At 36.4% G+C, this 13,645-nt stretch overlaps 1 protein-coding gene across 1 annotated transcript; it reads left to right on the forward strand.

The window, feature by feature from the left end:
- Positions 1-4,606: 4,606 nt before the first annotated feature.
- spi1b (Spi-1 proto-oncogene b) lies at positions 4,607-11,255 on the forward strand. Its single transcript, XM_063881877.1, has 5 exons — positions 4,607-5,000; positions 5,482-5,575; positions 6,863-7,053; positions 8,165-8,315; positions 10,321-11,255. The coding sequence occupies exons 1-5, from the start codon at positions 4,959-4,961 to the stop codon at positions 10,629-10,631; spliced, it is 789 nt and encodes a 262-aa protein (XP_063737947.1). The 5' UTR covers positions 4,607-4,958; the 3' UTR covers positions 10,632-11,255.
- The last annotated feature ends 2,390 nt before the right edge of the window (positions 11,256-13,645 follow it).

Here is a 13,645-nt window from a genome sequence, read left to right on the forward strand (position 1 = left end):
CCCACACTCTGCTTCTTTGTCTGGCAAGACCTGAATGCTGGTTAATGTTGGCTAATGTCACCAACATGATAAAAGGCTGTGCTGTTTCAATGACATTACTGAGCCAATGTAAATTTTATGAAACATTTTCAGTTGTGTTACATAGTGAAGCAATTGACGCTAGTTGCAACAGTTGCAGATGATTAGCTAAACTTACATAGGATTTCTTTAAATAAATATAGTGTCGTGCTAAGTTACATTCCAGCTCTGCTAACCTAATATTGTGAGGATTTTCTGTTATTTCATCAGCTGTGAACAAGTGTGGGTGCATGAGTAACAGAGGTTAAATAACAGATACTTAGCTAAAACGGGACACTGTAAGAGTCACATGTCCTTCAGGGCTAATAAGTGGATTTATCTATATCAAGCAAGTGGTAATGTGTCAACCACTGAAACATTACAGCTAATATAGCACCATCCTTGTTTCTTTGGTTAAAAGAGTTCGAACACCAGTACATGTGTCATGCAATTGGAACAGATCTGCCACCAATTGTTCATTTTTGAAGATTACAATGTTTATTTTGTTTTAATACATGTTTTAATTCAAGAAATGTTACTGAGTAGTTGTGGTGTTTGCTGGTTTACATTATGTTGGATTACAATTGTACAGGAGTATTAATAAAGTTGTCACTGAGTGTATGTGGTCTGGAAGTATGTATAAAATAATTTGCGTTTTTTGAATAAAACAATGTGTAATCTTTCAGGGTCTTTTTAGGATTTTAGAATCTGCCTGGAGAAAGTGAAACAGACAAGTTGAAGGCTTTATCAGAAACACTCCGGGCTTAACATAAATGTATCAGGGTTTTTCCAACTTTTGGTTTGTAAGGATTGAAAAAAGGATGAATGGGTTTGTGAACTTGTAGTTAGTTTTTGAACATTTTGTGGAAACGATTTTTCTTGTTATTCAACAAAACTTGTAGTTTCTAACGGGTCTTACAAAATAATGTTAATTTGTCAAAGTTTTCATTTGGTAATTATGTGTATTTACAGCTATTTTTTAAACTGCACATTGACAAACACAATTATTTTTGAAAGATCCTTTACACAATGCAAAACTTCCTTTTAGCAAAGGATGACAACAAAGCAACAGACCTGTATTAAGGTCTCGATGATCCTGACATGTAGATGGATCCATTCAAAGGCAACCTTCAAGGAACTGAATCTGAGAGACACATTCCCAGTTCCTCATTTGTTATTATGTTAATGCATACCCTTTATTCTGAATGTATTTACTCTTTCAGACCATAAGTAAGACATAAAGTGTAGAAAAACAGACCTAAAAGTCTTTAAAAGGCACCAGAGACATCGAGAAGAGGACCACCAAGTTAATGTTGAGTGAATGCAAAGCTTAGAAATTAAGTTTCATGCAGTAATGGCAACAACTGAACTGAACTTCAATTAAATACAATTTGAAATTACATTCAGCAGATGCAGCATTGATCAAATAAAAGTAATGTTTTTACCAAATCTGTATTCAATACCTCTACAGATTCACGCTAGGTTTAGTTTAGTTAGTGTATTAGTTTATGATGTTGTGGACAGTCCCCATTAATTAATTGTCACAAAAAACAGTAAATGGGGCAGCTTTAACCAACATGGCATTTCCAGCTGTTGTCCCCGGCCAGATGGTAATAGACACCCTAAAATCACAATAAAAATCACAATCATCAACAGGGTTGGATAAAAAGAAAGGACGAAAGACAGGTTGATAGAGGCAAAAGGATCAAAGAGAAACAATAAAATGCACATCACAATCACATAACAGACACAAGGGGCAACATCCATGAACACAACATGTAACACACACGCCCTATCCAGAACAGAATGGTGTCTGCAGGTGTAGTTGTCAGTGAACTATGTTTTTAAGTGAGCTGTAAAGGTGCTGAATGTATGTTTGTCTTTGATTTGAGTGGGTAAAGTAATAAATCAACTAAATCTTTCGGTAAATCTTTTGTCACATTTTTATTGCATTTTTCAAGTCAAGTACTTCCCTGTTATGTTTTTGTACTTTTTAGAATGTGGTAAGCCCTTAACAACCTAACAAACCTAGTCAAACTGATTTTATGAGTTAAAATCTGATCAGTTTTATTAAGTTCTTTCACTCCTAATTTAGTTATTCAAAGTTCTTGCACTCCGGTCCAACGCGAGGACCAACGCATTCTTAAGTATAAATGAAGGATAAATAGGGCCTGAAATTCCTACCTCGATACATTTGTACCCAAAGTTACGTTCACATATTTGAACAAAAGACTGTAAAAAAGTATGTATTTTCCTCGGTTACCACATGGGTGCTCTGACTTGCATTTGCTTAAATTAAAAGATTGAGAAGCATTCCAATTACCTCTTCTTTGCACTTCAGTACAGCTTTGAGGTTCTTGTTCTTAACTGGAGTTTCCATTTTATGCAACAGAGCTAACATAATTTGTTTCTCCTCTAAATACAATACCTTAAGTAGCATTTCCATTTTATTATGTAATCAACGTTAACATATTATTGGATATGAAGATTAGATGATCAACCTTGACATTGAAGTAAGTTGTATTTATTTAAAACATATCAAAATAGTTAGGTAAACAAAGAACACATTTTAAACAGATGCTTGTCAATAATTTTCTTGCATGCCATGAACAAAAAGTCTCTCAATTGTTATTTTTTGTCTTCACTGAAACAGTTGTGATGGAAATAGTGGCTGGCGTGCTGCAGCCCTTTGTGTATTAATACTCTCGGAAAATGCTACTGTATATGTCATCAGTTTTGTTCAGCCAGCTGTGAATAAGATGGGGCCTGTCGAGGTTGCCCACAGCCTGTGTGGTTTTAACAGCTCCCAATTTGAGACTCTGATCCATAAGCAAGGAAAACAGAAGGTCATGTTTTTTAAAAGCCATTGAAATAACAACAGATATGAAGACAGGATAATGTAAACCAACTATTGTAGAGTTCATTCAAACAGCATGTATCATAAATATATGCATAAGAAGTTGAAGTACTGCTGGTTGTAAATATGTCCAACAGTCATGTTTACCAGACTCTGATGATTCTGTGACTGTACCGGACTATGTTGCAATAAATATGGAAGCCGTTTTTGAAAGGTGCTTTGAACATACTTTAGTTTGTACCTGAGATCTCAGCACCCATGGGAATCAACAACTAACCTCAGTAATTTAATCTTACAGAAAGTAATATTTAGCACATTGCCTTATCACAACGCTGCAGTCTTCCTCTTAACAGACATCTCTAACAATAAACACTCAGATTTGGGCTTCACTGTTGCTTTACTATTTAGCAGTTTTCTCTGCAGCTGGGAAATATTTGTAACAAACGCATTACTTAAGCAAACCAACAGACCATTTCAGTTTCCTAATCGCAGAGGTACCCACTGACCCCCCAGGAGTTTTTCTGCAGTATCTCATCTATCTGATAGTAATAATCTTCATTTAACCCCAGCGTGGTTTCAACACAGGTACTGTACCTTTATCTTATCTTCCAGCTGCTTGTCAGTGTGATTGTGTCTGTGGGTATGACTGTCAACATTTGTCCTCTGTCGTGTTTACATCACCAACTCTACATTTATAGTCCTTTTTTATTATAAACCCTCAGTCTGTCAGTTTCAAGTCTGCATTCAGAACAGGACGTATAGCTGATTACACTTTGATACTTCCTTTCACACACAATTTGCTGACAATTAAAAATAACATACTGTATGTGTCTCAGAAAATCCTGTCTGTGCTGTACCTGTGAGATGTTATTTCTAGCTTATGTTCTGATTAAATATATATATTTTTAAATATGATGATCTATGATGATGAGCTTTCTAGTGCTTTTTATTTACAATGTGTGTAAGTTCATTAAACGCTAATGTACATCAGAGTCAAAATCATTGTTTAACAACAAAATAACTCTAACATGTTGAATAAAGCTTATTTTAATGCTGATTCTACTAAAAAACTCTATATTATATACATTTTTCCTCATATTCAGTTTTTATAATTAAATAAACACAAACAGGAAAACAGTTTTGTTTTTATTTTGAGTATTAATGAAAAGTTCTTCATAGAAATATGTATATTATTACATATTGTCAATTTATTTGTCAAGAAGATATTTATAAATACCTATCCTTATATCTGGATACTACATTTGGAAAGCATATATTACATTGTAGTGTTCATAATCATTTGAGGAAATCTGCTTCTCTTAAACTAGATTTATTTAGTTTTTCCTCAGAAGGTCAATCGGACAACTTGTGTGTACATGATCACAGATGCTTTTTAGCTTTGAATCTATTACTAGTCTTTTTAATTCTTTGAATAAATAACCTTACTGTCTCCCTGTACTACATTATTTTCACTTTGTTTGAAACTTGATTGGACAATGAACTTTTTATCCATTATCTAATTTAATACCATCTTTAGCTGTGTTAATGTACAGTTGCTCTTTTGTTTTATGTATCTGGCTGCTATTCAACAGCTCACCCTGTTTATCGGGGGAGAAACTGACAGTGAGGAAAAGCCTTATGATGATTGGCTGAGAAGGGAGGGGACAGTATATAGACCCTGATAAATGTGAAGTTTCATGGTCTCCCCTGACAAATCATCAATGGCCAGGAACCTGTAGCAGACACACTCTATTGCTCCCACCCACATACATTTTACAGAAGTCAAAAGTTCCTTTTTCATTTTACAGTCAAACAGCGGGCCTCCTTTATTTAATTTCATTTGACACAGCTGAAGGCCTCTGAGAGTGGCTTAGGTCGTAAGTGTCTGCTATACAATCAGAGAGAGAGAAATTTTAGAGTTTTTCGTTGAGTGAGAGGAAATTTTGAAACATTGTGCAATGGTACCGCAAAAGTTTTGAAAGGCTGAGAGAGTATTTTTGCCTGCAAAACATCTGAGAATCGGACTGTTGGAAAAGAGGTCTCCATGTTGCATCCATACAGAATGGAGAGCTACCTCATCCCGCCTGTAAGTATCTTTTTTTTAATTATTATTATTATATAAACTCTGGGGAGACTTTCAAGCATCTCAAGCTTACACTAGTTCCTTGAGTAAATTATTTATAATTAACATTCAACAGAAACTCATTTAATAGTCAAGAGGTTGGACAACGTGTGTTATGTCAAATAAGATGACTTAATGTGAGTCTACTACAATTTGAATAGAGCACACAAACTGTAAGAGTCTTTTATACTATGGGTGAGGTGAAAATGAAACTCAAAACTTCTTGAGAGTTTCGGAACAGAAGGGATAGGAAAAAAAAGTCATTATTATAGCACAAATATTACTAATGCTTCGCCTGATTTACTAAAGAGACAATGGGAACTTTATCAAAGTCCAAGATCAGATTCTTATTGACATAATGTGGTATTTGCATTATATACACCATCCAGTAGACAGGGTTCTTTCGTGATTTTGTGGCTGAAAATGTCTTTATTTGCTCTTTCAGCACTCAGAAGAAATGTACGACCCTGAGATCTACAGACATCACATTGCAGAATATTATAATTATAGTAGTGTCCTGGACGCAGATATTCAGACAGGTGAGTTTTGCTTCAAAATACATTTTGTCTCATGTGCAAAGAGTACGGAGGCTTGTTTTGTTAGGATACATTGTGTGTTGTAAACATATAAAACATTTCAAGATGGAAATGAAGGATGATGATTGTGGGGGCATGATATACATTTGATACATTGCTTTTCTCTGAAAGACAAAGGAAACTACTGTCATTTTAGTGATCTATTCTGAATCTTCGGATCAGTCACCATGACCTGATGTGGTGACACTGTATTTCTGGTGCGTTGTGCATAAAGAGTCTGCAGTGAGTGCAGCTGGAGCGCACCACATTCGGGGCTATGGAACACAGGAAACAGATGCCATTTCTTTCGGCCGCTACAACCTACAGACATAGAACAAACTTTCGCCCCTTGGGGTTTTGTTGATACGAGAGAGGTGCTTTACTTTCTCTTGTAATCAACAGTTTTGAATATTGCACCAAAACAATCTATAATGGGTGGAGGGTGGGGACACTTTTCCTGACCTTATAACAAAAGGCGCCACAACTGAGAAAGTGTCAGTTGTTGTTTGATAAAAATATCTTATTCTAATTTCTAAATATCTCATTTATTGTATCCTTGTATAAATTCAAACGCTACATACACTAATATACAGTAATGTAGTTTCAGTGTTTCATCGGATGTATGACATGTCTTTATGATGTAGCTCAACTTCATTTTTTAAAGTATATACAGTTGTAAAGTAACAGTAGTTTGCCTGTTAAATAATCATTCACTTAATATTTGTTTGTCCCTTATTACCATAAATACAGTTGAATCATGGATTTAATTTTAATTTATGGATCAATTTTGACAACATGAAAAAGCTAGCAAATTCTAATGCAACGGCTGTAGCAACATTCGTTAGTGAGGTATCAAACAGGAAAGAGCTTCATGCTGTATTCTGTTATTCTCCCATTTCACCCAGTTGATGCAAACGAAAGCACTATGAGTAAGCAGCGAGTTGTATTTGCTTTGTACTTCGTGGTTTTAGATATTTTATAACGATTCATTTTCCTAGGTAAACATTCTGGCTTTTTTGATGAGCCCCCTCTCACCTCTCTAACCATGTATTTCTGCAACACCAAGTCTTTTTTAAAGGCATGTTCATGAGTTGTGTATAAGACTGCAGTGTGTTTCAGTTAACCTTGCTTTGATTTATTACTGTTTACTCTTTTTTGAGTCCTTTGTTGAGACCGAAAAAGTCATGATAAAAAGAAACCACAGAAAGCTGCAGCCATAACGTTGTTTCTCATCTCTCTCTCTGTCCCCAGATCACTGGGACTACCACCCTCACGTACACCCCGTAGAGTTTGAAAACCTCCAAGAGGCCAACTTCACAGAATTGCAGAGTGTGCAGGCTCTCCACGCCCCTAGCCTCATACGACACGACGCCATACGGTACGACGCAGAAAACCTGCTGGATCCAAACCTCGGGGCACATCCACACGTGTTACAGCAGCCAGTAAGTCCCACTGTCAGAATACAAACACATGCAGGGAAGGAATAAACATACAGGACTTACACGCCAGCACATGCACACAAACATGTACAGAAAACATTGTTTGAATATAAATTCACATCAGATTAAATTGCACAAAACTTAAACTGTCAAGTTGACAATGATGACACACGGAGATGACTAAAGAGTAAAGTTAAGTAAGGGTTTCCTTAGAGAAGTACGCATTCCACAAACTAAAACAAGTTAATTGATGCTTAATGATCTTTATTAACAACTCTGAATCACCAAATAGGCTTTCAGTTCAATGCAGACATCTTCAAAGTTGGATGTCAAATCAGAGAAAACATTCAGGGAATTGAAGGCCTTTTAAGGTCCTGTGGCAAAAAATCAGGAAGTGAATCTTTGAGTTACAAGAAAAACTTTTTAATTTTGGTTTTTCTTCTTTTTCTTTATTTCAGTAAAAAAAAAAAGAAGGTTTCTTTGAATAGAGTCTGAAGGCTTTGCAAAGCTAACGGTGTCACAATGGCAAGCTCCACCCCTCCGGTTGTGAACCAGTGAACCAGAACTGAGTTATCTGCTTTTGGACTGCATTAAAGCGCAGTCTCTAACCAAGTCAAATTTTCAAATTTGAAACTTCTTCCCTACATTTTAAGACTATATATTCCAGTTTGTAGTGTTTCTTAAGCATGCGGCACCACAAATACATTAACATACATTCACAAATCAACCCATGTACTAAAACACAGTAAATGTGTATTTCAGCTGCAAAACTCATGTTTTGCAGTTTGTATTCTTTAAGAAGAAACCACACAGATTTGAGTGCAAACCCACACATGTGCGTCAGATGTTAGGCACAATGACATTCTGATATCTCTTGCAAAATAATGGTTTGTATGTAAAATCCTGACCTGGAACACAGTATATAAAAGCTGATAAACAAATGTCATAAAAGGGTGCAATATTTTTTGTGTGTGTTATCAAAACATTTGAATCAAACTGATTATGCAACATTCTCATAGAGTATTAAATAAAATCTGGGAGCAACATGAAGGAAATTGGGTTAAACTATGGCAGAATTTTTTATCTAAGACTAACTTTGACTCCTGTGTTGTAGGTGGCATATTTCCCTCGGCCTTTGTATCCACCACATGTGTCCCAGCGCAGCTCTGATGATGAGGAGCACGTTGAAAGAAGTCCCCCTCTGGAGGTGTCTGATGAAGAGTGTCTGAGAGATCGAGTCTCTTATGTCACTGCAGGAGATATGGGTGAGGATAGACAAAACATTTCCCAGAATGGGAACTCTCAAGCCCTTTGCTGAGCATTGAGCACACATACTTTAAGGCAAACTGTGCTGGTTATTGATCATTCTCAATCATCCAGGTCATGGTCGTAAGACACGTTTATAGACTTCAGTCTTAAAAAAAATGAAGTATTGTTTGCAGCAGGTCAGTGACGTCTTCTGGTGGAGGTTTGGAAAAAGCCATGTCAGCTTTGTGTTCTGCTGACAAGTTAAGAAACACTTTTAGGATATGCTAATGGTTGCACAACAGCTTTTACATGTTGGTTATGACAAGTGAGCAAAAAAATAGAGAGGTTATGAATGCTCTCATTGTCCAAGGCTGGATGTGTATGTTGAGTTATGGTATACATCCAGCAGGTGTAATAGAAGAATTCCAGACTATATGACTAGATGTTGGGCCTTTAGAGAAGAACCTCCTTTTTAGAGATCTGATCGACTTATCTCAATTGACTGTACACCATTTACAATAACAATGTCACAGTGACACACAAACTATAGACACGGGGGGAAAAAATGACAACAGACTGAAAGAAACTCAGATCATCCTCAAGCCTGTGAAACTAACATATATTCGTCACACAACTGCGTCAAAGTTGCACAACAGCACATTAAAAGAGCAAAGGAGCAAAAAAATACGAAATATAGTCATCCATTAACATCATTCACAGTGAGAATGGACAATTAGGACGAGAGGACAAGAATAACATTTTAATATCTATATTTAATAATGTCTATTTTTCAGAATATGTTTAACAAATTATGCTTTCAAAAAACAAAAGGGGACAAAATGGATCATTTAATAAAAAATGTGTGGACATGTCAATGATTTAACACTAGATATGAAAGATTTTATGGAGTCGTTACACATATTTTGAGAGGAAAACTAATTCGATGTGACACATGTAATGGTGGAGACGCATCCCGTTGCGATCATATGCTTGCTCTCTACTTCCTCTTTTGGCCAGTTGAAGAAATTACGGCTGAGCCTGAGCTATTTCTGATGCGGTGTCTCCAGGGCCTTTAGCCAAATGGTTTTAACAAAATTAACTCAGTTTTTAATCAAGAACCTCAGTGAGCACTTATTGTACCCAAGTCAGCATTTTGCATTTTGGACTGAACATGACCTTGCAAAATCCCTTTAACATTTGGAATTTGGCAAGATGAATCGAGAACACACCACAAGTAAACATGGTTCTTCCAGTGTGAGGCCATCTGTATGGCTTAGGGCATCTCAGAAGCATGTTCCAGACAACATGCATGGTATTTAAATGATCATGTATTTGCAAGTTATGCAAAGGAAACCCTAAGGTGTCTTATCGAGCACCCTCCCCAACTGCACACCACCAAGGTAGTGTGGCAAGTCTTCAGACTCAGAGAACTGGTTACATACCTTGCTGTCAATGGGACTTGTGATAACTCGACTGTTGAGTTACTTTCCTGTAAAACTAAAATCAGAGTTAGTTTCTGGCATTTGCTTGTTTAATTTATGATCTCTTAACAGATTCTTAAGTTACTGCGAGAACTTTCTTCATTAATAGTGATAATGATGATGATATGTTGCAGTTTATGTTGTTATGAAGTACGGTGTCATATATTTTGTTTCTAAACCTGTCTTTGAAATAAGAACTCAAACTTTAATTATTTTTCATTAATTATTCTTAATTTGTAGACAGACGTTTATAAAGGGATGTGAAAATGGTGATATTTAATCCCCTTAATAATTTCATATGTCATCAACTATGTGTATCACGTAGCACCATGACAAAGTGGACAACACTAAAACAATGACTCGTGTCAGATTGCATTCTTTAGATTTTCATTTTGTTGTCATTCTTTGCGTTGTCTTGGGAAGTTACCTTGTATTCAAGTATTAGGTTGTCTTTTTAGAATTACCAGGTTATTTCTTTTCTTATTCTTTCTTAAGTGTGTTTTGTCTTTATAACAGCCCAACTCTCTGATATTTCAAACAGGCAACAAAAAGAAGATTCGTTTATACCAGTTCCTGTTGGATCTTTTAAGGAACGGCAATATGAAGGACAGTATCTGGTGGGTGGACAGTGACAAGGGGACCTTCCAGTTTTCATCCAAACACAAGGAGGCTCTGGCACACCGCTGGGGGATTCAGAAGGGAAACCGCAAAAAAATGACCTATCAGAAGATGGCCCGGGCCTTACGCAACTACGGGAAAACTGGAGAGGTGAAAAAGATCAAGAAAAAGCTGACCTACCAGTTCAGTGATGAGGTGCTGGGGAGGAGTCATCTGGAGAGAAAATACTTGTAGGCAGGGTGGATACTGAAATGTCACGATTTACTCATGGAAAATGTTGAGGAGTAGTTTCATATGTTAGACATTTAATCAAACTTGCTATTGTGGTATTCTGCATTTTGTAAATAGTTGCATTACTGCTGTACAGTGGGACCAATAGTTGTGTACAGACAAACAGGGGAAGGTAAAGGTTACACAGTTCGCATCTTAGACCCTGGGTTTCACTGTGATGCCCTGTATGCTTTAAATTTGGGTGCACATACAGTACAAATCGATGGGATTTTCTTTTAGGTACTGTCTGTTTATACATTTTCAATATTGGGGTCCAAGTTGTGTTGTATGACATGTAGCTATGACGTTGGAAATGTGGCCTTCTGCCGCCTATCTTTGACTCTCCCTGTTTTGGACAGGCTTAAGTTCTCTTTAAGGGTTATACTCTATGTGTGTGTATATAATTGCAAATTCATATTTAAAACAGTAATGACAGTCATTAATGGCATAGACTTAGCTTTTAGGACTATTATAAAACCATAACTATGATTACTTAAATGACAAATATCTTTTAAAAATACATGAAACTCTGTATGTCATATTAAAAAATGCTTTTAATAAATAAATAGTTCATAAAGTTCGAGATAAGATATGTTCTTGCCATTGTGGTGATTTGCAGTTCAATGAAATAGTGGTGGCACTCCCTGTTAATAAAAACAGTTAACATAAAAGGTCAGCCGTAAAAAAGAAGGTCACAAAGTACTTAAAGTGCTGAGCAATGTGCAAATTCCGAATGTGTGGTTACTGTTTGTGAGCGATAACATCTCACACCAGAGGTAAAATAAAAAGAAGAGGAAGTTAACTGTTTTATAAACTTTTATAGTTATAGGTGGACAAATTAACTTCTTCACATTTTTATTCAGGCTACAAAGATAACAGCTGACTATGAGGAACAACGAGGTGAATGCAGAGTAGGGCTGGGGGGTGAAGTGGCCTGTCACCCAGTCCTTATATCTGCTTGTGATCCTGACACACTGCAGGCGCCAGCTCTCTACTCATTAAGGCAAAGCCCAGAAAGAGACATCTGGAGTTAATAGGTTAATAGCGTATACAAGCACTGCAGCTGCTCCTCTGGGTGTTTTTCCATTTCACTATTTCTAATAGTGCCTTTTTCTTGAATGGCGTAATTGTGTTATAAGATTATGTAATACAAGTTTGTGACAAGTGTTTCATTTACCATTTTCCTAGACAAAGCAGTCTTTAGCACACTGTCTGAACTCTATGGAGATGCTTTTGAAATGCTTATCAATGCCCCTACAATCCCTTTAACAAAAACACACTCAAAACCACATCTGCAGTTGAAATTCAGTTCAATAAAAAGAAATATAACAACACTCACACTTCATAGAGAATAAAAGTAACACAATAACTATATATTATATCTAAATATAAAAAAACTACAGCACACAGTGTCCCTAGAGCCAACAGCTCCCCTCAATGGTGGAGTTGTAATTGATGCCCAGAGTAGAGTAGAGTAGAATAGAGCTACCATGCAGTACAATACAAATGTGACGAAGACGCCTTCACTATTTGCATAGGGGCATGTTAAAAGGCACGCAAACGCATTCAGATGACACGGTCATTGTGGTGAGTGCAGGGTCCAGGGAAACTTGTTAGAAACGTTATCAGAAAAGATCGAAGAACACAAACCCATCAACAACAAGGCTCAATGGTAAACCAACAAAGGCAACACATGTGGCTCTTAGATAAATTCAGAATACAGAACTTGTCATTGCTGTTGTCAAACTAAAACCACATTTTGATGAGTGGACGAGCTGCAGGCAACAGTTGGTACAGAGCATGTTTCCAGATTAAGATCTCAAAGCAAAAACAGTTAAGGTTGAGATTAGGGCGGCAACACCTAAAAGCGTGCGAGAGGATGGAGAGCCTGTTCCTCTCATGGTCCCTTGCTAAGTTAGACCAGTCAAGTATTTATATTATACTTACATATATTTTTGTGGAAGTTTTATTGAGTGTAGATATACAGTAGTATGTTTATATTATACTTATATATAGTTAAATAAGAGTAGTCTAGTATAGTATAGAGTAAACATACAGTACAGTAGAATATAGTAGGTTATAGTAAAACATAAAAGGAAGTAAAATATTGCTTAGGATAGTTGAGTAATGTAAAATAGCAAAGAATAACAAAGCTTAGTGTAGTAGAGTAAACTGTGATATATTATGTACAGTATATAGTTCAACAGCACAGTACAATACAGTAGTATGGCATAGTAGTTATGTAAAGTTATATATAGTATAATATGGCATAGTATAGTGTACAGTAGTATTGTACAGTTTAGTAAATCCTAGCATAGCACGAACAGTTCAGGTAAACATGGCATAGTTTAGTTTACTGTACTTAGGTAGATCTTAGTACTAGGCCACAGTTGACTACAGTAAATGATGACATAGTATGATATATGCAGTGAAAAAGAGCATATTATAGTACAGTGTAGTAAAGGAAGTATAATATAGTCTAATCTGGTATAAAATTGTAAAATATAATAGGCCTATGTAGCGTAAAAAAAAGTTCTAGTTTAGTTTTGTCTTCCTGGCAGCTGTAATACTTTTTGAATCGACAAAATGAAATACAGTCAGACCTGCCTGTAGGGAAAGGAAAGTTTGAAGATGATGAACAGAGATAAATGTAAAGAAATACTGCACAGACAACCAAAGTAAACCTAAACTCTGCCAAAGCTTTAGAAGGACTCTTCGAAGGGACACACACTCATCTCTGCCGACAGATAAAACCCTCCTATAGATTTGTATGTTCCACCATCCTCTCGTATTCATTCTTAGATTTACAGGGTGACTGGGTGCAGCACAGATGTTGGGAAAGCAAAGAGACTTTTTTTGGAATCAAGGCTCTAAATTTAACTTGCATCCCTTCCCCTCCCTCTCAAGGCCTATCATTCAGCCGAGGTGTTGGAGGAAAGGATGGTTGAAATATAGCCTGGGTCAGGCGTGAGCAGGGG

Source organism: Eleginops maclovinus, chromosome 4, assembly GCF_036324505.1.
Source record: "Eleginops maclovinus isolate JMC-PN-2008 ecotype Puerto Natales chromosome 4, JC_Emac_rtc_rv5, whole genome shotgun sequence".
Classification (NCBI taxonomy): Eukaryota; Metazoa; Chordata; class Actinopteri; order Perciformes; family Eleginopidae; genus Eleginops; species Eleginops maclovinus.